Consider the following 25,397-nt stretch of genomic DNA (forward strand, 5'->3'; position numbering starts at 1 on the left):
TGTAGTAAACAATATCTCATATTAAATCTCCATTGACAACAAAACTTAAGTGAATGTAAATCATTACCGTATTGTACGTTTAATTATCGGACAGCACAAAGCCCCTTGAACGTGAAGACGCGTATCATTGTTTGCCATTTACGGAATAAAGAATTGATCCCATTGGTCGAGAACCACTTGATGATTAGAAAATGTCTTCACTTCTTTTGTAGGTTAATTTCTATCGAAGGAATAAAAAAATAAAAAATAAAAAAACACGAAATGAAGTTTTGATAATAATTGCATTAATTAGTTAACATTAAAGTTCCACCTCACAATGACACGACATAAACCGTTGTCTTTTTTTTATTTATTTTTTTTTATTCTTTAATGTTATTTTTCCCGAACACTTGATTACATTTTAAATTATCTTTAATTGTATTAAAAGTGACGGGTTGGACGGTAACAAAAATCTTATTCTTGTTGTTCACTCATTCAAAGTGTGTACGCCCATTGTTGCTTTCATACTCCGTTGACTTCGGTTCCCACAACGCCGTCGCATTAATACAGTTAATACTTTATACAGTAGGATATAGATTTTATATAAATGTTTTTTTTTTTAAATTTTTATTTAGATCGCGAAAATAAAGGAGACAACGAGAGTCAAAATATTTCTATGGACGCGATGAAAGCCGAAAGTTCCGAACAATTCGAACTAGATTCCAATCGTAACTCACCGAAAATGATCGAAGGTCAAGAACAATCGACCGACCAAAATAAAAACAAACTTTACTGTCCGCTTTGCCAAGACGTTTTCGTAGACATAAACATTTTCGAAAAACATCTGATGAACATTCACTCAGTCAACTCTGAAGGCCTACAACGGCTGTTGAGCTTAGTTAATCAATCGCATTGGTTGAACTCCTCGAAGTCGTCGCAACAGAGTCCGCCTCACACGTTGACCAGTCCACCGTCACCGGATTTGGACAAATCGAACGAGAAACCCGACGAAATCCAAGAGCAAGATATCGACGAATACAGATGCCCGACTTGTCAAAAAGTGTGCAAGAATATTGACGACTTGTGCCAACATCAGAACGACACCGGTCACGTGGAAATCAAACAGACGCCCAACGGACCGGGATACTTGTGCTGGAAGAAGGGCTGCAATCTTTACTTCACCACGGTTCAGAACTTGCACATTCACTTCCGCGAAGTTCATGCCGGACAACAAAATATTCTCGTGTCCGAAAAACACGTTTACAAATACAGATGCAACCAGTGCAGTTTGGCGTTCAAAACGTTGGAGAAACTGCAAGCGCACTCGCAGTACCACGCCATTAGAGACTTGACCAAATGCGTTTTGTGCAGACGTAGTTTCCGCACGGTCGCGACGTTCCAAAAGCACTTGCAGACCGCCCATCCGGATCTGGCGCAGGCTGACCTGGAGGCGCTAAAACAGAATTCAATGCTCCAATTCGAGCAGTCGACCGACGAAAAAATGGAAATCGACGAGTCCGTGGACGACGAAGAGGAAAAAGACGAAGAGCCCGAGTGCGACAACAGTGACGATTCGATCGCGTTCAAACAGCAGCAGTTGATCGAGGACTACATGAACGGGCAGACGCTCGCTGAGGACGGTTACAACGATTCCGAGAGAAAATACAAGTGTCACCGCTGCAAAGTGGCGTTCACCAACCAGAAGTACCTTACTCACCACAACAAGACGCTGTTGCACCGCAAAGGCGAGAAACAAACGTACCCGATGGAGAAGTACCTGGACCCCAACCGGCCGTTCAAATGCGAAGTGTGCAAAGAGTCGTTCACGCAGAAAAACATATTGCTGGTGCACTACAACTCGGTGCTCCATCTGCACAAGTTGAAGCGTTCCATGCAGGAACAACAACAGCAGCTGAACAACAACAACACGCCGATCGTCTCCAACAACTCGTCGTTCGTGGCCGTCAACGCGGCGTCCAAGACTTCGGGCTCAACGTCAGAGGACGATGACAAAAAACCGTACAAGTGCAACATTTGTAAAGTCGCGTACACCCAAGGGTCCACGCTGGACATTCACATGCGGTCCGTGTTGCACCAGACCAGAGCTTCGAAACTCCATGACCTCGCGTTAGCCGGACAAGTGGATCTGACCAAACCGATAATCGAACAACCCGAGCAGGGCAGCCGTCCGCCGTCCCAGAACCGACAGGACGCCGAGAGCCAAGCGTCGGCCGGCAGTGGAAAGGACGAGCCGCCGCAACAACAACAACAACAACAACAACAACAACAACAACCACCACAGCAACAACAACAACAGTTGCTACAACAACCGCAACAACACTTGAAGGGCAATCAGTTGAGCTGTCAACGGTGCAACGCGTTGTTCTCGAACCAAGAACAGCTCAATACGCATCAGCAGCTGTACTGCATGTTCGGCACGCCGATGAATATGTTGCCGATCAACCCGGCGCTGGCGTTCGCTGCGAACAATCTGACCGGTGCTGCTCAAGGACCGAAGTCTCCGTCGCAACAATTGACGTTGACCGAAGAACAGCTGCTGAAGGTGCCGTTGTCGCTGCAGGGCAAGAAGCACTCGCACATGTACAAGCTGTTGGAGAGTTACGGGTTCGACCTGGTGATGCAGTTCAACGAAAACCACCAGAAGCGTAAAGAGAACGAGAAATTGTTGCAAGAACTGACCGCTCAAATGGAAATGGAACAGGCCAACGCCGTAAAAGAGGAGATCACCGAAATCAACGAGGAGGAGACCAGTGACCTGCCCGAGGTGGCCAAGTCCACGTGCGTCCACTGCAACAAAGAGTTCTCCAGCGTTTGGGTGTTGAAAGCCCACTGCGAGGAGGTGCACAAAGACCTGGTGCCGTTCGATTTCCTCGAGAAGTACGCCAAGCAGATCAAATGTGAGATCGAGAAGAAGGGCAACGATCCGGCGACGACGACTGTCGCGTCGTCGACGTCGGTGTCCACGACCACGACGCCGATGACCAGGATCAACTCGCCTGCCGAGGACGTGTCCGTGAAGACCGAGAACGACCAGGACATGGAGACGCAAGGAGAGAACTCGGATTACATGTCGAACACGGCCACGTCGTCGACCGGTGAACCGTCCAACGCGAACATGTCCGGAGTGCCGCCAAATATCCCGCTGTCGGTTGCTCAACACCTGAACGAAATGCAAGCCGCGTTCAACGCGATGGCCGCGTCGCAACTCACTCAACAGTTGCAGCAGTTCAATCCCATGATGGTGGCCAGCATGGCCGGTCTGGGAATGGGCTTACCTTTGGGCCTCAACATGCAAGCGCTGGCCGCTATGAACCTTCAACCCCCGTTGGTGCCGATGATGATGCCACCGCCGAATTTCGAGTCCATTATGGGCTCCCAGCAAAACGCGATTTTTCAACAGCAGCCTTCCGGCCTGGACCCAAATGGAATCTTAGCTAAACAACAACAATTACTCCAACAGCAACAGCAAGTAGTGAGTACCGTTTGCTGTTTTATTTTTCCTTTTTTTTTTTTTTTTTTTGACCGAGTGAGAAATAATTCGATTTGAAAATCGTTTGTTAAAATAACAATGTACGTGCGTATAAGTAAGCACAGTCTCTCCATCTTATTAAAAAATCTTAATATTGGAAATAACAGTTTTATTTAAATTATTTGTGTATAAATAATATACATATGATAACTTATTGAAACGCATAAAATATGTTTGGTTAATGAATCTAGTTTATACGTTTGAACAGTTTTATGTTTTTTAAACATAATTGTTGCCTGAGTGTATTTATTATTTGTATTCGCTATCGAAACGATTAAGCTTAACAGTATTCATATATTTATTAAAAATAAAAATAAAAAGTAAAAGTAAAAATAAAAATTTAAACTTAAACTTAAATTTCCACTTAAAATTTATTTAGCTGGTACATTTATTCTAAAGCACTATAGCATAAGTACAACATAATCAATCAGTATAGTTTGTTATAAATTTAAATCTATAAATCGATGAGTAAAATATAATGGAAACAATTAAATACTTTATGGTGGTAAATTTTATAATATTTAAATTTTAAATTTAATGTATTAATGTTATTAATGTATTTAATGTATAGTATTTATTTTTCTGACCAATACAATTAAAATAAATTGTTTTTGGTTGGTTCTTATCGTTGTTAAAATTAATTGTAACCTTATAATTTTAAAAACTTATTCTTAAAAACTAGTTAATATCTGCTCATGTTTATTACATGTTAATAAAATATTACAGATTATTCTAATATATTGAATTGCACGGTGAATCACAAAAATAAAATAAAAAAAAGACTAAAATAAAATGTTATGGTAATTATTTTACCTATAGTTATTTGAAACATATTAAATAATAAGGAAACAATGTGAAACTGTTATTTTTTCACAATACATTTATTCTTATAGGTTTTTTTAATCCATAACGCTTATTATTATGTACAATATTATTGTTTTTAAATTTCATGCTTGAAACATGTTGCGTAATTAATTTCGCATACAGTAGTTTATCTTTGAGCAATGCTTAGTTATTTCATTATTAGTGTTTTATTGTCATGGTTTAATTTTTTACAGCAACAGAATTCGCAACAAAAACGAGCGAGGACACGCATCACTGATGATCAATTGAAAATCCTACGTGCTCACTTTGACATCAACAATTCTCCGTCTGAAGATCAGATACAAGAAATGGCCAGCCAAAGTGGTCTTCCGCCCAAAGTCATCAAACACTGGTTTAGAAATACTTTGTTCAAAGAAAGACAGAGAAACAAAGATTCTCCGTACAATTTCAATAACCCGCCGTCGACTACATTGAACTTGGAAGAATACGAGAAAACTGGCGAGGCAAAAGTAATGCCGCTCGCACAACCGATTGTCGAAAGTACCGAAATCATTGTTAAGGAAGCACCAAAAACGCCGACGTTTACAAAAAAGAAACCGCTCCAGACTAGTACGCCGAACAACACCACCACCACTGTTGTCCGAGCTCAGAGCCAAACCCCCACGTTTCCACAACAAACATTTGCTCAAAACTTTTCTAGACCGTTCACCGCACAACCATTGGAGTCTCCTATCAAGATGGAGGCACAAGTTAAACCCGAACTCAAAGACGCCGAGACAAGTCAGTCCGAGTCGAAATTTCCATGGGGTAACCCTGAGTCTCCTTCCAAACGCAGAGACTCAGTAGAAGAAAAACAAAACCTCTATCTGCATCACGACAGAGTATCTCCGTTAGACTTGAACGCGGCCGAAAACTTGACCCTTTCATCTATTCTCACATCCCAGCACCAAGAATTGAACATGACGAATGCGATTTCCACGAGTAACATGCTACCGCCGAAATTGTCCGCGGCCAGTTTTACGTCGCCTCCACAAATGTCTGTCACCACCCAATCTGGCCCGCGGAGCATTAGCCCGGGTAGATCGCCGAATTCGTCCGACGGGTTTCCGCACTCAATCATGATGAACCAGAGCAGCGGTGGTTCCGGTGGTTCCACTTCGTCGGGCAAACGAGCCAACCGAACTCGATTTACCGACTGTCAGATTAAAGTATTACAAGAATTCTTCGAAAACAACGCTTATCCGAAAGACGACGATCTCGAGTACCTATCGAAATTACTTAATCTCAGCCCAAGAGTGATAGTCGTGTGGTTCCAAAACGCTAGACAAAAGGCTAGAAAAGTTTACGAAAACCAACCAGCCGTAGAACCAGCACCAGGTATTGTTGAAGAGGGATCTAATAGATTTCAAAGGACACCCGGTCTGAACTATCAGTGTAATAAATGCCTGTTAGTGTTCCAGAGATATTACGAACTCATAAGACATCAAAAGACACATTGCTTCAAAGAGGAGGACGCCAAGAGATCGGCACAAGCCCAGGCGGCTGCCGCCCATATAGCGGCTGCGCTCAGTTCGGAAGATTCCAACTCGAGCACGGTAGAAAACCATCAAGGACAAAGTGCCAACTCCAATCCGATGACTCCGACACCCACTCCGACTTCGACGTATCCAACGTCGCCATTACAAACATCTTCGTCGCACGACAAAGAAAACGTGTACAACTGCGATCACTGCAACTCGGTGTTTACAAAACTCGACCAATGGAAAGAACACCAACAGGTGCATTTGATGAACCCTAATTTATTTCCCACATACCACCCGGAAAGTGCTTTTGGCATTTTGCAACAGCAAGCACAACTACATCAACAGCAACAACAGCAGCAGCAACAACAACAACAACAGCAGCAGCAACAGCAACAGCTTCAACAACAACAGTCTCAATTACAACAAATAAGCGGTACGTCCGAAATGAACCCCAATCCTACGTCACTGATATTGTCGATGATGCAACAGAACAACAAGAGGTCGTTTGACGAGTTCGACGATCAGAGCGACAAGGAAACGGAGTTCACAAAGGACAAGCGCTTGAGGACTACTATTTTACCGGAACAGTTGGATTACTTGTACCAAAAGTACCAGATCGAAAGCAATCCGTCTAGGAAAATGTTGGAGAGCATCGCGCAAGAAGTGGGCTTGAAAAAGCGCGTCGTACAGGTTTGGTTCCAGAACACCCGGGCCAGAGAACGCAAAGGGCAGTTCAGAGCGCACTCGCAAGCAATCAACAAGAGGTGTCCGTTCTGTTCGGCCATTTTCAAAATAAAATCGGCGCTCGAATCGCACTTGCAGACCAAACACCCGGAACAGTGTTCCAGGGGATACATCAACGTGGACAACATCCCGGACGAGGACGTCAGCATGGACTCGTTCGCGTCGTCGCAGATGAGCGAGATCGGCCAGAAAAACCAGACGTACGCGCCCAACCTGTATTACCAAAACGTGGAGGACGTGGAAAACCTGGGTAAAATGTACCAGGAATCACTGAAGAGATATATGGAAGAGATGCAACAGTCGAGTTTGCAAAACGGTGGCGGCGGCCTAGCCGAGGGCGGTGGCGCCGAGAAGACCAAACCGGAGGGTGAAAGCCCGTTGGACCTAAGCAAACCGGTGGACCTGCGCATGGACAATGAGCAGGACGACGACGAGGACAGCATGTCCGAGTGCACGGACATCATGGACGACGAGAGTCCGGCGTCACCGGCGTCGAGTACGCAAAGCGGCCAGCAGAGGGCTAGCGCACCGGGCGGCAGCAGCAATAGCCAGAACAACAAGCGGTACCGCACGCAGATGAGTAACGTACAGGTGAAGGTGATGAAAGCGCTGTTCGACGACTACAAGACGCCGACGATGGGCGAGTGCGAAATGCTGGGCCGGGAGATCGGGTTGGCGAAGCGCGTAGTCCAGGTGTGGTTCCAGAACGCCAGGGCCAAGGAGAAGAAGTACAAGGCGCAGACGAAGCAGAACCAAGAGCTGACAGGACCGCCGGACGAGTGCAAGTACTGTCGGTTCAAGTACACGCACAAGTACTCCGTCCAAGATCACATATTCACCAGCCGACACATAGCCCTGGTCAAGCAGCACGTGGAGAGCCGCATGTCAGTGTCCGACATGTCGGGCAACTGCAGCGACAGCGACTTCACGGTGCCGCCCACGCCGGGCGACCCGCACAACAACAATTTGCCCAACCAACAAGTCAATCAGCTGCAGATGCTCCAGTTGGCCGGGCTCATCGGACAGTCGCCGGTGGCGCAGGCCGTGGCGATGGCCACCATAGCCAAGCTGGACGGCAAGGACCAGTCGCAGATGACCGCGGAGGAGCTAGCCCTGTTGCCGCACTTGTACAACCTGGGCGTCAGTTTCCAGCAAGGGTTTATGCACCCGGGCACGGCCATGATGACGTCGCCAGGTCAGTAGTCTTATACTAGTGTTTATTAGTTCGTAGTTTACCGATAAGAGGTTATTATAATATTACACTTTAAGCGTGCGAAAATACTTGGTTTTTTTTTGTCCCTAACGAATGTCGTTTGGTCGACTGCAATATTGTTATTCGGGATGGGACTGCAATACTTCGAACGTGTATGTCGCAGTACTGCATAATAGGTACATACGTCTATTATTATTACTATTATTATTATCATTATTCGAGTAACAGCCGTCTGGGAAACGTTTCGTGATGGACAGCTTGGGGTGTGATGCGTGAACAAAAACAAATTAATATCTATCGGCGTGCAAATTGTGTGTGTGCAAGTCACATACATACACGCACACACGCGCGCGCGCGCGCAACGAAGTATAATATAATACGGAATAATGTGCAAGAGAAATAAAACTGTATAAAACACATAAGTGTATGGACGAGAGGTATAGTGAGCATGCACAGAAATTCTTTCATGATCCGATTGATATTTTTAATGAAAAGGGTTCCGCGCGTATCGAACGTATCATCTCTGTAGCTGCGTACACAATGCTTCACGTTGGAATCGTTGCTGGGGTACGTTAATTCTGGAAACAATGTCGTCCGCGCCCCGGCAACAGTATATATGTGTGTGTAGAGATTATTACAGAAATTCGTTACGTCAAACGTGAAACCGGAGAAAGGAACATCTCCCCAAACAAAACAAAACAAAAAAAAAAAAAAAAAAATGGAAATAATAGAACTTATATATATACCAATATATTTCTATATTTATATATGGGTTTGTATGTGTGTGTGTGTTTTTAAAGGTTTCCCTCATATTTCTAGTCGGTAGGTATTATAGTGTAGTAAATAATGTGTATGTATGTGTGCACGTGTACGAGCCACGTTTTTGCCATTGTTGTGTGCGTCTATCGACTATCGCCCCGTTAAATTTTGAGAGCTGATAAACGGCGGTGGCGTTAGCGGGGCAGGCAACCGATTTGATATTATATTTTACCCGACTCCGAGGCGTACGGTATGTATGCAAGTATTTTGTAGTTTTCCCGTAAACGTTTTCTAGTGCGTCCGTCCAAGGACCTCCTCGCGCGCGCGTGTGTAGTGTGTTTGTCACCCGAAACTGCTTTGCTGCTGCCACGACCGAAGTCGTGTAGGCGTGAAAAAATCTGCAACCACCTGCGAAAAGTTTACGATCCGCGAACAATATTCTTCGTATATAACGGCAGTGGTGGTGGTGGTTTTAGGAGCGCGGGCGCGATATTATTGGTTTTTGACTAGGGGTGAAATATTAATTCCACTTATGTGCCCTCGCCATGTGCCATCGCGTCGGGCCACCGCGGATTTACCCGATTTACTGCCGTTATTACGTTCTCCTCTCTGCCGAACGGCTATTGTCTACAAATGAGAAATTGACGTAGTCCGTGACCATAATGTATACGTACACACACACACACAAACACACTTACATACTCATACATACACACTACAACAGTGTGCAGGAGTGGCAAATGAACTACTCTTTTTCCTCTGCGATTACACGATTGTGTGCGTGCGTGTGTGTTAACCAGTCTTCGGAGTGTAACCGTGCAACGGTGGCCGGTGAATAAGTAGGCGGTGGTTTTAAATGAATGGACAATACACACACACACACACACACACACACACACACACACACTTCAATATATCTGAAAAGAGTGGAAAATATAATTTAAAACCGGCACAAAAGTGTTAAACTCGCACTCGTATGCGCACCTAAATACGTACGGTTATAGTACGGTTATAGTGAGGACAACAACTTAGGACGAGGATAATCCGTTAGGCAATGTATTATTATAATACACATAATGCTGTGGGAATGTCGGGCTCATAATATTTCAGCACATATTATTTATTTTTACTTATTATAATTATTATTATTATTATTATTTTGCATGATTTATCATTATATTAGTATTGATTTTATTTTTTGCCGTTTGTTTTTATGATTTATATTTATTTATTTTTTCTTTTGTTTTGCGCTTTTTTTGTAGGATAGAAATGAGTGATAAATGAGCTATAAAAACGTAAACATTATGTTGTTCTTCAAAACACAAACACCACACACAGGAGATGTGGCGCCGACATTATATTCATCATTTTGTTTTTAATACGAACGTGTACGTACACCTTGTACATTTTATAAGTCGTAATTATGTTCGAGGTTAGTCCTAGGAATTTTACGTATACTAATGTATAATGTTTATATGTATAAATCAGAAATGAATCTGAATTATTGACTTTTTAATGTATAATTATTAATTTTATTGAAAAACAAATAATAATAATAAAATTTCTGTTAATTTATTTGTCGTGTGTGAAAAACCAACACAATAAACTTTGACGAATTCGTAATCAGACTTTACATCATGTTACACATGATATGTTATTGTATACTATGCCACTGTCTGACCGTTTTAGTTATAATTTATTACCTAGACAATTGTGATATTTTAGGTTATTTATAATTATTTGGCATTTTGACTACGCTTGTTATTTATTATTTTCTTTTTATCTTTTTTCGTAATGTAATTTCAAAGGCTTCGCCTGTGTACGTAATACAAAAAAGACTATATCATTGCCCATTATTGCCACCCTTGCCAAGAGCGCGGAGAGGGTAACTATAAACTTTAAGTAATAATAAAAAAAAATTAAAATGGAGGGCTAAAAAAGTATTTGTTTTTTTTCGCGTTAGTCATCGCCACGTTGTGACTATATCACTAGGATATTTCTGTTCCGTTTCATTTAAATTAAATTTAAAAACGAATCTCCTATATATTATACGATACCATTATCCCACCAATCACCCCCTTGATCGCTACTAAACGGCGGAGCCCTAACAATAAGACTGTTTGTATAACATGTATAACGCAAAAGACATTTCTCGCGAATTTTCCTCTTTTAGTTTTTTTCAGACGAATTCTATGTCACTTATTTTTTATACACGCATATTTTAAACGTATAATATTTGATTTAGTTACGTTTCTCTCGATAAATGTTTTCCATGAAAAAATATTGTTTTTTTCTTGTTGGTGTACATATATGTGTTAATGTTAATATATTATTAAAATTAATATACGAATAATTTAATAGATATTTATATATATATATACTGAAATAGTTAGATATAATAATTTTATTTTTAAGTTTATGTTTTGACTGTTAATATTAGTTTAAAAAACAAAAAAAAAACAACAAAAAAAAAAACAAAAAAAATGAAACCAATGTCCACGGAAACGGTGGAAGACACGTCGTCGCGTATTCTACTACACGTTTAAATGTACTCACGATTTTCGCGTGTGTGTGTATACGTGTGTAAATGTATTTTAATTATAAAACATTCGACTAACCTATAGGATTAGCCACCAACGAGTCACGTACAATGTAGTAAGCGGATGACTCGCTTCGTATGATGTAATAATCTATATTTTTTTTTTTTTGTATTAGATGTGCATTTTGTATAATTTTTTTTCTTTTTTTTTTCCGAAATAATTATATATTAGTTTTATATTTGAATTTAAATAAATATTATAGAAAAAGGAAAATATAAACGATGACGCAAATGAAGTTATTTTTTACGTTTTGTATAGTTTTATACGTTTTATTACTTTGCGATTTTATTTATTTTGCCTTTTTCGTTTTGTATATGTACATTATTATTACTACCTATGTACGATGATTATTATTATTATTATTATTATTATTATTATTACTACTTTTTTTTTTATGCGAACGAGATGAAATGAATAAAAGGAACAAACAAAATATACCGAATATATTCAAAAAAAATACACAAAAAGTTGTCTTTTATTATTTTGCATGGCTGCAGTGTGCAGCAGCGCTTTCCGTTTTTTTTTTTTCCGTTATGATTTGCTGTCACGGCTTTTCGTTAAGACGTAATGTTACATTACTCGTTACTGTGTTGTTGAAATTATGCAGCTCGTGCTCTCATGGTGGTGTGTCGCGCTGGTTCGGCCCACCGGATCCGGTGGCGGACGAATAAATCGCGGAAAAAAAAAGGGGTTCGTCGGTCGCCGGGGATTGGCTCGTGCCGAGACCCGCGATATATTTGCATGTGATTACATCGAGGTCCGGCATGGGTTGCCGCGGCTGACGGGCGAGAGCAGGAAGAAACGGCATCGGGTATTGGGCGACGCCAAGTGTACGCGATAATATGTAAATATATTGTTGTATAGGTACTACCGATACACGGTGTGTGCGCGCGCGACCAAGAAAATAAATTATAATTTACCATTACACGATGAGTATAAGTAGTATGTGTGCGGTTCCCGTGATTTGCATAGGATTAACCCTTGTTGTCCTGCGGGCGTGCGCGGCGTACCCCTACACACGTACAAGCCACGTACAAGGGGGTGGCGCAGGACGTAACGGAAAAACGCGCTCGTTCCGGTGGGGAGGGGACGCCGCGGAGGAAAACCTTTTTTGCTCGCATAATTATTGTTATTATTACTGTTCGACGTGTTTAGGTGTTGTACGGTGCATATATTATTGCACGTACACGTAATACAAAACGTGTACAATGTGCGCGCGCGTGACAATACCGCGACAACCGCTCGCGCGTGTACAACCAGTTCTCGCAATAATAATATTGATGTACGCGGCGACTGCGGTGTATATATAACTACGGTTTTCCGTTACCGTGCGTGATATTTTATCCTCGGGGAAAACGCCGACGGCGGTCTTTAGGGGCAACGTTGAAGACGAACAGTTTTACACAAAAAACGAAGACAACGACGCCGAGTGTATAACTTATATTGTATTATTAACCGTGCTGCCGCAGCAATAGTAATCATGATGATGATGATGACGATAATAATAATAATTGTTACACCGACGTCAACAACTACAACAATAATAATAATAATAACCGGGATAACTGAACCGTGGTACTGGTAGAGTATTACTCTGCAGCGGTTAACTGCTCGTGTGTGTGCGTGCGTTTGTACAATACATCCTTACACCCGCGTAGGTACATAATACATAATATAGGTGTGTGTACGTACTCGTGCGCGCGCGTATACACGGGGAACTAATCGTTTGTGTTGCAGCACCGTGTGTATCACGCCGCGCGCACGGTGTAGAAGGAGCAAAAAAAAAAATAGACATTAGACGCTAGAAAAATTAAAACGAACGTAACCCGATGGAAGAGAGGTATCCGTAATGTATAGGAAACTCGGAGAAAGACAAAAAAAAAAAAAAATAAATACCAATATTATATTATATTTTATTACGTAACGCCGCGCGCGCCCACCGTCCGTTTTCAGTCCATTGCCGCGGTGAAAGCGATGGTCGTGTTTCGTTTTTTGTGTTTCTTTTCTTTCTTCCGTCCAAAAATAATTCGTAACAACAATAATCGTATTCAAGGATTTCGTCGCCGAACGGGGCGGAAAAAACGACCGCAGGAGAGACGTGTGCGCGCGCGTAAGTGTACAACACTAGTTCTTCTGTTCACCGTATTAGCCACGGCGGCGGGAAGATCTTAAGCCGGCGGCCGAACGATCGTTTTCATCAGCGGCAGTTGAAATAATAAAGACCGTCGTGATACCGTACCGAGCCGTTTTATATCTTGAAGCGGGACTGAAGCAATGCGCCCCCTAGGTTGTAGGGTTGTCACATTCGCAGCTTTTATTATGAATAATACGATTCGAAAAAATCTGAAAAATTGTAATCAGGTTTCTAGCAAAACAAGACATAAGATTTCCTAAAACAAGTTAATTATTCGATATTTATGCGCCCAAGGGTCGCCCGATTGAAAACGTCCTGGAAATCGATACAAAACACGCGCCATGACAAAACACTTCCGTCGTAGAAATTGCATTACGTTTGCAGGTACTCGTACGTGTAATATATACGTTTAACGCCTTTTTTTTTTTTTTGTGCGCAAACCGCACACGTACGTACGGAGTGATTCTGTTATCACGTGTCTCGGACACTTGCACTCGGAGCATGTATTATGCGGAAAATTCGTGTCCCGTCATCAACACGTATTGAACATTCCGCGGTGTACCAGAAGCAAAACGCCACTCTTTTGACGTCCGTTTGTCGAGACGATCTCTCTTACCACCCTCGAGCGCGCTATACATTCCACGGTCGCATAATTTCTTTAAACGGTAATAATTTACATGTATCATATTCACAATATATATTGTGTACGTGTCCCTTTCGACGTACCCGTGCGTTCGAATCGATTTCCGGCTCGAGAAGAGTATAGACGTACACGAGAACAGTTTTTCTCTGGAAAATCCGAAGCAGAGAAACTCCGCACACGTATCGTAAACGATTGAGCGTTTTGGTTGAAGAGTTCGACGAGAAACCGTCTCTCGCGCGCGCGGCCATACCTAACAATGATAATAATAATAATAATAATAATACGTTAAATAACGAATCAATTACAAATCGTAGAGCGGGCGGCGAAGATTAATCGGACCGAGAACCAGTCGCGCGTCGACGACGAAGGATAGACCGCGCGCGGAAGAGGAAAAAAATATCGGAAACGAAATACGAAAGGTAGAAAAAAAAAATTAAAAAAAAAAAAAATGTTAAAATAAAAATAATTACAATATCAATGGGTTTCCCGCGACGAAAACCGCAACGGCCGCCATAATATTTTACGTGTGTTGCGGTCAAGCGTACGGTTCGGAGGGGGGGAGGGGGTGGACGGGTAAGGGAGAAACAATCGAATACGTGAGAAACGTACCGCGCGCTCGTGTACGTACGTAATAACGATGCAAGTCGAACTCTCCGGTGCTTTGGGGTTCGTATTACGCGCGCTCGGGGAATTATAATCTTCCGATAAACCCTAATTATAATTTTACCTATTTTTTTTTAATTTTTTTTTTTAATGTGTATATATTTTTTTATTATTATTATTCCGTTCGTCGTCCATGTGTGGTTTTGTTTTAAACGAGATCTCTCTCTGTCTCTCTCTATCTCTCTCTCGTTCCCCGTACACTCGTTTATACGTGCACAACGCAACGCGGCCGCGCAAAGACCTCGGGACGACTGTACTCGAATGCGCACGCACGCACGCACCCAGGTAATGGACCGAAATTACACACGTACTTAATGTTTACCCGAGTGATTAGAAATCCGCCGCCGCGGCACGTCGGGTTCTCGTTCGCGTCTAATAACAGCGCGCGCGGGCGAGATACAAAAAAAAAAAAAAGCGGCGGGGCGCATCGAGGAAAATTACATAAAAAGGTGGTGTGGACACGGGGGATTTAATTCCACCGCCCGTCGGACGATTCTCCGCGCGCGTATACGAATTAAAAGTAGTAGTAGTAGTAATAATGGTAATAATAATTTCTCTCTAATGAGCGTTCGGCCGGCCGGTCACCATCACGCGTCAATTATAATACGCGGTACATTATATATAAGTACACTGCGGCGGATACATCTCTGCGCTGTTGATTATAATTCGGGTTTTTTTTTTCCTCCGTTCTCTGGAAATTCGAGTAAGGATGGAAAAAAAATACTGATAAACAATTCGAGAAACATAAATAATAATAACCCGTCGTCGTCTTGCCGAACGAAAGTTTTTCAAATATTAATTACCGTTCCTAACCGAGCGCGGTACAACAACCGTACGACGAAAACAACAGTATAATAACAACGTACAACACGTGTGGTGTAACCTCGTCGTGTAACCGATCGAATCGCGGACGGTGAGATGAATTTTTTTCGAATCCGATTGGAAACGTATCGTAATCGACAGCCGTTGACATAGTACATGCGGGGACGGACGAATCGCATGTCGTACGAGGGAGGGAACCGGAAAGACTAATCGGTGTTCCACGGTTTCGCCGTGCACCGATGCTTTTCGCTGTCGAAGAGCCGTTCGTCGATTCGCGTTCGACAAGACGGACAACAATTAAAAAACATCGAATCGTACACGCGAAGTGACCGAGTCCAAAACCGTTCGCGCCGATTCGTAGTGTAGTATCCGTCACAGGGATATCGTGCGTATGGTATGACCGCCGTAGGATTATCAACACGTGCACCGCAGTGTTCGTCCTGCTACCGCTGCTGTTGCGACGTGTACAACAACGTCCCGGGGTCCGACGCCACGTCCTTTTCGTCATTATCGTTTTCCTCTTCGTTTTTCGTGGGAATCTATTGATCTACGAGACGAACCGTTGTACACCTCGGCCGGGGCGGCCGATTAAACACATAATAATCCAGCATATTGTTCGATCTGCCGCGACAATACGGATCCCCGGCCGTCGAGAGCAACGTGCGGTAGACAATGCGCGGAGTTCCTCATTATTTTTTCCACGCTACAATATATATCGTACACGCAGTGCGTTCCGTGTCGATATCCGGGCGCGTCGTTGGGATGTGCTGCAGCAGTTGCGTATGATTTCGAAAACGAAATACGCCGTTGGCCGTTCGTCGCTGAAGAATAATATTGTATCGCTGCGGGTTCGCGGAATAGGGGGGTATAGGAGCGGGGACGACGTGCAACAGTCTCGAGCACCTATTGTACAGGGCGTTTATCGTCACAGTCCATGCGTCGTACAGGTCCGAACATCCTGATGCCGTGTACCGTGTGTCGCGATTTTATATTTCACGCGATAAAAATTATAACATTTCACGTGCACACGGTCCGTTGGATTTATTTTTTTTAACGTGATTTTATCGTAGAAATTAAAACGCGTACCGATAAACAAAAACAGTTCGTGTATTTTGATTTTTAAAACGTTTACGTTTCTTCCGGATGTTACTGAATGTGTACGTTCGTCTGGTCGATTCTTACGGCACGAAAACGAAAAACGTTAATTGGACATGACTAACGAACCGCATGCGAAAGAAGTACGCGGTCTCGAAACATTCGCGGGGCGCACTTGGTCCGCAGTATCGGCGTATAGGTTTCGTTCGCCCTACCACTCCCCTCCGTCGGTTCCAACGAAAACGTACGACAAAGTCCGTCGACCGATCGTGCGAAAAGATGACGAGGTCGAGCGCGAGCACGTACACGTCATCGCGGTCGTACACATGTGTCTGTCGGTCAAGGTCCGTCGTCGGGTGCGTGCTGTAATGTCGATCACGCGCGCGCTGTAATGTCGAGGCGTTGTTTTTTGCTCGCTGGAGGCGTCTTCGGAAAAATTTAAAAACTTTGTACCTAGTCGAAAAAAAGAAAAAAGAATTTTCCGTTTTTGCCGTTCCACTTGTTCGATAATAAAACGTTTTCGCCATAACGTTATGCGATCATAACGATTTGTTTCTTGTGATCAAAAAATCCAGGACCTGCATCTGAAGCCCTCCCGACCGCCCCCGGTTGGCCCTCGTTTATCGAACGCCGTCCTTCCCCCGGTCGATCGCCCGCATCGTCGTGATCGTGATTTGTCACAATGCGCAGTGAATTTGTTCGTTGCACATCCAACGACGTCTGCTGCGGTTTGTATATTCTTGTGTGAACGCGATCTGTGACAAATTGTCCGCGCGCCATTCGTCGTCCGCCACCATCGTCGTTTTGTGGTCCCCCGAAACGAACCGAAGCGGTAACGCAATTAGAAAAAAAAAAACACCGAATTAATCGAAAACCAATCGCACGTCTCCCGCGGTAAACTCCGACGAGTTCACGTGTACCCGAACACGACGCATCGGGCACGATAGTTGTATAATTATTATACGTTTCGTTGTACGCGCACTCCACGCGAATAAACGGAAACGAATGGGCAGGATGATGACTTTCCGTAATTATTGTTGTAATAACAGTCGTAATTGCGCGTGCCCCGGAAATTTCGTGAACATTCAATCCATCATTGTCGCGGACCCCGTGGGTCGTGCGCGAACCCTTCCGAGCGCAGGTCGCCGGTGATTGCGGGCGGCCGGCCGGATTATTGCACGTATACGTAAAATGTCTAGCAGATTTTTAATAATACACCGATGGCGTGACATACAAGCGTGGCGCACAACGGATTACGTTTTCGGGTTTTAATATTCTTCATATTTTTATAAACATTCGCGTTGTTCGAATAGGGGTGGTGCGTACCGCGGTATGTACGTACACGATCGACGAACGCCGCAAATTCGTTCTCGGCAAATTATAAGAACGCGGTACCCTGTACGGTTACGGTACACGGCGACGGAGAAGGCCGTGCACACAATTGCGCGGTGTACGAAGTTTACGCGATTTCACCCGACACGACATCGTTCGTACAACGGACAAGTGTATGTGTGTGCACTGTAATAATAATGGAAGAAGAAAAAAAAAACGAATTATCGCGTATTCGAAATAATCGCGTGTCGGACGATTAAAATAAAATAAAAAAAAATAATAATAATAAACGTAAAAATGTCGGCCGCGGCGTTCCCATCACAGTCACTCGGTCCGTTCGTTTTTCCAGCGTGCACATAATACACACAAATATTATATACACACAATATCACGTGCATCCCGCGCGCGCGAACCCGACGAGTAAATCACGAGCTATGGTCGTCGTACAAACAATGGGCAATTTGTATATTACCTGTGTGTGTGCGCGTGCGTATTTGGAAACTAAAGTAATATAATAAAAACCGGGTAATTACATCGCGTAATTTGTCGTAATTGCGTCGGGTTTTTCGTGCAGAACACACGATCGGCGGTGTCCGCGCGCTTACCTTTATTACGATACCCCCACGCGATTACCCAAGTGTACAATGGATTTGACGGTAATATTCAGGCGCGATCGGTCGACCGATTGCACGCCCGTAATCTTTTGTTGGACACTCGATCCTACGCCAGTGGATTTTTTAAGCAATTTTCGTCGGACGACAAACCATATAATTCTAAAAATAGTATGATGATGGCAACATTTTACGTTTGATCCGCATAATCGTTGACTATAAATCCTAATGCCGATCGAAAAGGTAAACATATACAAATTTATCTATCGTACATAACTTAATTATTATTTTTGCATGATTTAAAAAGAAATCTCCATTTGATGATTAATCGTGTTTCGCCCGGTCCTTCATATGAATATCAACTATGCGACAAAATAATTTCGCCGGGTGACATTTCTATCGTCTAGTTAACTAGTTTAAAAATGCGCTGTGCGACGCACGCACATTACGAGCATATATCCACAACATATTGTCCTCCTGATCCATTTTCATGTTTATGGTAAAAATTAACGCCGCCCAAACTATATTTTATAACGATATAATTGCAATTCTATCCGGCCAAAGTCCGTTCGAGTATTGTTTTATTTCATTTTTAAGTGCTTTTTTCAAACTGAAATAATAAAAATGATACGTTTTAAGATTACCAAAAAGACTACCAATAATACGTTCTCGTTAAAGTGTTTTTTTTTTTTTTTTTGTTTCACGTGTAAACACAAGCTTTTGATGCGTATACATCGATGTAAGGTCGTGATCACGATGTGCGTAAACATCCCTCGGAGCCTGCGTGCGTGCCGACGCGTACGAGGACGGACAAAATGGCCGCGTGCCGCCCATTCAGACGCTCGCCGTATATGCATACACACTCACACAAACACTACAGGCGGGCGCTCGTCCGTCGGAGGAATATCCTTTCGAGGCCAAAGTTCCGCTCCTCGTCCTCCACCGACACCGATATAATATTATAATAAATCGTGTGCGTATTGATTTTGTTAACATATATTATTATATTATATATGCGAGCGCGTTTTGTTCATTTGTTAACGTCGTCGGTGGAAGCGGCGGCGGCGGGTATAATAACGGGTCGGATATATTATATTAAACATACACACACACACACACACACACACACACACAAAACCGTGCATACATTATCACGCCCGCGTAGGTAATTTGATAATGAAATTTCGATTATCCGCTTCTGCAAACATGGCGGCGGCGCGGTTTTATTTTTATCCGTTCTCTTCAGCAAAACATTGTGGACTATGTACGTGCGTACATAATACACTCACGCTGTAACCATGTATTTTCCAATATGTACTTTTGCGCCCGAGTAAATCGTACACGATACATTATTGTTGTACGCGATGTGTACGTTCGTGATTTTTTAGTTCTTTTAGCGACTTCATACCACCGCGGCCACGGAAGGGAGGAAGAGATTGAACACGGTGTGCATGTGTGTGTGTGTGTGTGTGTGTGTATGTGTGACGATAGAGATAGTGTAAGGGAGAGAGATGTTGAGAGATACTCGTCGGAGGAGGGTAAGAGAGGTCGTCGTCCAATTAGAGTTCGATTGTACACGGATCTCGTATTCTCCGGGTCCCGATAATAGTGTTTAATGAACGATATCGGTTATGCCAGTACCTACACATATATATTTACTGTGTATCGGAAAGAGTTGTTGATGAATCCCCTCTACCGGGGCTGCTGCAGGTCCCGCAGCTGCGTCGACACACGTCTATTAGATTAATTCGAAGAGAGAGAAAATAATAATAATAACAATAATAGTAAAACTAACTCTTCGGATATAATATATCATGTACACGCACATCGTACCGTAAGAGCCGTAAGAGTATATTATTTATGTGTGTGTGTGTGTGTGTGTGTGTGTGTGTGTGTGTGTGTTTTGTACACGGAATAACTAATTTACGACCATAATATTATTAATAATATGTAATTCGAATTTTAACCGCTGTCGACGACCTCATCGCGTAAAAAATAGGTAAGATATACGCGTATATATATATGTGTGTGTGTGTCCTAAGCGCTGAATGGTAATAATAATAATATGTAGAGTCGCGTCCTCCGCGGTGCAAGGTTAAAAATTCGTGTGGCCAATGGTTAATTACGGTTAAGTGCCGGACGACGTAATGTGTACCTGTGTTGTACCTAACGTCACAATGGGTTAGAAAATATTTATACATATTATATCCATTATTGTATCGAAAACTAAAAAAAAAAATAGTAGAAGAATTATATTATTAATACAAAAACTCTACGATAAAGGTCACATTACGAGCGAGAAGTAGCCTTGGTTTAATTACAAAAGGTGTCCCCGCGCGTTCACGTACGTTTAATAAACCTATATACTGCCTATGTGTTAGGGCCATCGCATTGTGTCTGTGTGCGACCGATTTCTTTACATAATATTTTATAGGTACAGAGTAACCCGTTCCATACGACGTACTGTATTCTATGCAACTATTTGTATTACTCTTCGGTATAAATTAATATTTTGATAACTAATTCCATAGCGAAAAGTCCAAATAAATAATAGTTATAGTCTTGTTCGATGCAATACAGTTTATCATTATTTATTTGTTTATTTAAACGTGTGTATAACTGAAATACAATTACTCTTAATTATTCAAATCATAAATTTGATTAGAATACCGACATATCAAAACTTTGCAGTTTGAATATTATATGATTTATCTATTTAAGTTACATGATGCCGATTGATGGTTTTGATCACATTGTTTTTTCTAGTTTTCGCTTCTCGCTTCACATGATTATTATTAATTATTTATAAATTACATAAAGTTAATTTACATTTTTGAATCATGTTCGTTTTGTGTGTATTTTACTACGAAAAAATTAGTTTTGACTTGTCGAGTTAAGTCGAATAAAATACTTAATAATTCTTTACCGGAAGACAGTAAATATTAATTAAACAACGTACGTAATACAAAACTAAGTTATAGTAATCCGTAGTGACACGGTTCTGTCTGTTTATGGTAAATTACCAAAAAAATATTTTTTTTTTTTTATAAACTTACTTTATGCTTATGAGAAATATTAAGTACAATAAGAGTGTTGAACTGAACTGGAATAATCGAATCTCAGGTTAGGATTTTGAAGAATAATACATTATTATTTTAATTGGTGTTGGAAAAAATAATGTTTGGGACATATATTAGTGCAACTTATATAATAAAAACAATAAAACGTGAATATGATGAATTATTGATTACAAATTATATTTATAAAAGGTTTTATAAACGTAAAATAATAAAATTACGTTAACTCAGTGTTATTAGTATTTTTTATATACATATAAATCAACGGATAACGTGCGTAATCAGTCAAAGGTCAGTCGACTTTATTTATTTATAAAACAAAATTTGCATACAATTACTCAACTTTGCTACAGAACAAGTATACATTTATGATATTTCACTCCCTCCTTTCATATGGATGCGTAATGACACGTTAAATCGTACAATTATTACAGTCTAACGTATATTTATAAAAATAATATAATTGAACGCGCAGCTTTGATGGAATACGTCGGTAGAAATTTTATGTTTTTTATTTTTATTTTATTTTTTTAATTCTCAAAATACCTACAATACACGCCGAGCATGTCGCGACTCAAATACGTCGCATAGTCACCGTTGTTATCGCGTTATTAATAATACATGTATACATAAACAATACCATTAGGACCGAATCGTTGGCAATCTTTTCGTTTCTTAATCGAGTTCAAATATATTTCGATGGGTAAATATTTTAAAATGATAAATTGCCAATGCAACGTGCGCGTTTTCACAGGTCCGTTAAGACTGCAGCAGCGTAATCAATTTCGGAATGTCAATCATCTTTTTTCGTAATAATATTCTATTAAAAAATATATATATAAATATAATAACACAACAAACAATATTTACTCCAATTTTCCATCGGGGCCCATTAAATATACGACGTTTATTAAACAGTAATTATTATGCTGTAAAAAAAAAAAAAAATGTTAATTCCCATTGCGGCTTTCTTTATTGGTTTTTTTTTTTTCCACCGAAATCGTAAATTCCTAATGCCGTCTATCGCGCGACAATCGCGCCGCGTCGAGCAACACCAATTTACGTGTCAAACGCACCGTTTGAAATTATAATTACGAAAAATCGTAATTAAATGCGACCGACCGACCGCTGACGACGACGACGGAAACACATGTACCGTTTACGGACGATTAAAATGAACGGACGTAGTTGCGATAATTTCGCGAACTCGACGGCGTGCGCGGCATAAATCGTAGTACAGTAACTGTTGTCGAAAAATTGACCGAAATCGGACGTCGATCGTGTGCGATTAGTAGCGCGCGCGCGCGCGCGCGCGTTTCCCGTTGCAGTCGTTGAAAATGAAATATTAGGTTAAACAGGGTCAGATCGAATCGCTCGTTTCCACGCCGCAACGTGGTGTACAGAATGCTTTACGTATTTTATGCAGTACGCTGCACGTGCATGGACCGATAACGATTCATATATGTATTGTTATCACCGCATGGACGACACAACACGAGAAAAAATAAATAAACAGCGAACTCTTGTGTGACGGGGTACGCGCGTTACGATAGCAATAATAATAACACTAATACTGATAAAAATTTGATAGGCAGCGCACGAGATGGAAGTGGGGCACACGTAGATTTATACACATATGTATTACGTGTGTACGATGTGCATAAATTATAATAAATGGTCTCGTCGTGTCCTTCCGCCTCGTTCGACGGTCGGCTGGGAATGCCGTCGACGACGCTGCCGCCTTACGGCTTGCACCCGGTCCGGTGGTATACCAAAATGACCGTAGCGTTGAATACGCAGCAATGAGCGCGAAAAATCGTATAATAAATAAAACTAACGCGTGCACAAATCGCGCATACCGTTTTCGATAGAATTTCAAACCGATATTGCACGTCAATATAATGTGTTATATTTCGCACCGTGCGAGACGGTGGACGGATGCGATGCACGTAGATACTACTGTTGTCGTCGTTTTAAGAGGTGCGTGCAGCTCGTAAGATACGTAGGTATTGTGCGCAGTCGATGAGCAACGAGCAGTGAGAGAGAGAGAGAGAGAGAGAGAGAGAGAGAGAGAGAAATATGTAATAATACAGAAAAAATATATTCGTTTTCGAGGAAATAAGAAGTCATAACGATGTCGGACTTATGCTATTATTGTACGAGTACATCGCAGCGGCGACGGCGGAGTATAAGTTTTTTTTCATTATTTAGGATATTTAGGACTAAAATTTACTTTCTCTGGACATTTTCCCCACGATCGTACCCGAAAACACTGCGGTGTACGTTGAATAATTTTTGCGTTCAAATATTGTGCGCGCAAGTGCACCCGAACACGCACACACGGTTCAACGCATTTTAACGTGTCGCATTGTTTTTGCCGCGGAACGAGTTGGTTTTACGCTTATGTATGGTGAAAGAAAAATTTTAAAAAAAAACCTGTTTTCCATGTTTTAATTGCAACGGACCAGAAAAACCGCCGCGCCAAAACCAACGCAGTTCGATTCCGCTTTGTATAAACGACGACGGTTGCGGCAAATTGTTCACGTTCGGTAGGTACAAGTCAGCTGTCGATAGTACATATAATATATATATTATAGTGCGCGATGACCACACGCTTCTTTCTCCGCCGATTACTATTGAATTTTTCGACGATTTTTCTTTTCCTTTCGATTCCTGCGATATCAATTATTACCGTCGACGGACACTCCGTAGAGGAACTATAATCGATATATGTCTCTCTACTACCCATTACATTTAATCGGTTCGTCAAGCATCTTAACCTCCCTTGCGCGTAACTCTACGTTATAAACCATGGTTCAAGTTAAAAAATTTTAAAGTTTGATCGATTCGCGAAGAAAAATGATTTCTTAAAATAACTTCTTAAAATTAAAAAACCACTGAAAAGATTCGTTTCCCTTCAACATCTACATGCATTATGCTATTATATCAACTTTATTTGTATATATTCTTCGTCGAACGAATTTCTTACCGTGTTATATACTTGCTGTATTTCAACAAATTAATATATACCAGTTACTCGACTCTTAGTGATATAGTATATAATTTTATGTTTTCTAAGAGAGAAATCAATTTACTTGAGTGCATCAGAATCGTGATTTTCTATGCCTCCAAAATATTTTCTTATTACGTATTGCACTGTAAATATTTCACCTATTTCAATTTTATATTTATTTCTAAACACTATTTAAAAGGAACATTGTAACGATACAATCATAAGCCGTATCAATACATTTTTTCTATTTCGAAATAAATTTTTAATTAATTTATCAAAAATGAGAAACGTCGAGTAAAAGCTTCGCTGTTCGAATTTCATAGCGAAATGTAAAAAAGAAGTCTCCGATCTTGGTGTAAAATATAAAACGCCCACGATAATGCTTTCGATTTATTAAATTGTTTATCTCTCTAGCACTCTTTTGTCTTTCTCAGGCGTGTTTGAGCGTAGCACACGGTGCCAAAGAACGCGCATACCCTCGAGCGTCCGTCTTTAACGTGACCCATTAGTCCCGCAGTCACATAATTCATTGTGCACATTTATATACATATTATTATACACAGGTAGTTTTCTTCATCGCCGCCGTCGTACGTCCACTGCTATTTGTATATTCTCGTTTTTTCTCTGCTGTTGTACCTATTCATTATTAAATGTATTATCATCATTCCCGTGCATATGTCCTCCGATCTGGTGTCTTCGCTATACCTGTACGTAAATCGTGTAATGTATATTCGGTTCGAATAGCGCAAAAAAAAAAAAAAAAAAAGATCGTTGAATCGATACATCTATTATTTGATTGTTCGCAGAGCCATCG

General features: G+C 41.6%; 1 protein-coding gene across 7 annotated transcripts in view; it reads left to right on the forward strand.

Moving 5' to 3' along the window:
* LOC112687019 (zinc finger homeobox protein 3) overlaps nucleotides 1-25,397 on the forward strand; it is a 94,399-nt gene that overhangs the window by 37,359 nt on the left and 31,643 nt on the right. For 4 of the 7 annotated variants that reach the window (XM_025559529.1, XM_025559531.1, XM_025559532.1 and 1 more), the window contains exons 3-4: nucleotides 615-3,472; nucleotides 4,588-7,816. In XM_025559529.1, the coding sequence (XP_025415314.1) occupies nucleotides 615-3,472; nucleotides 4,588-7,816 (6,087 nt within the window). Of the gene's footprint in view, nucleotides 1-614; nucleotides 3,473-4,587; nucleotides 7,817-9,855; nucleotides 10,921-25,397 lie in introns of those variants that run through there. The other 3 variants (XM_025559533.1, XM_025559535.1, XM_025559534.1) reach the window with 3 other exon arrangements.

The sequence above is a fragment of the Sipha flava genome, unplaced genomic scaffold (assembly GCF_003268045.1).
Source record: "Sipha flava isolate LNK unplaced genomic scaffold, YSA_version1 32_pilon_pilon, whole genome shotgun sequence".
In the NCBI taxonomy this organism is placed as follows: domain Eukaryota; kingdom Metazoa; phylum Arthropoda; class Insecta; order Hemiptera; family Aphididae; genus Sipha; species Sipha flava.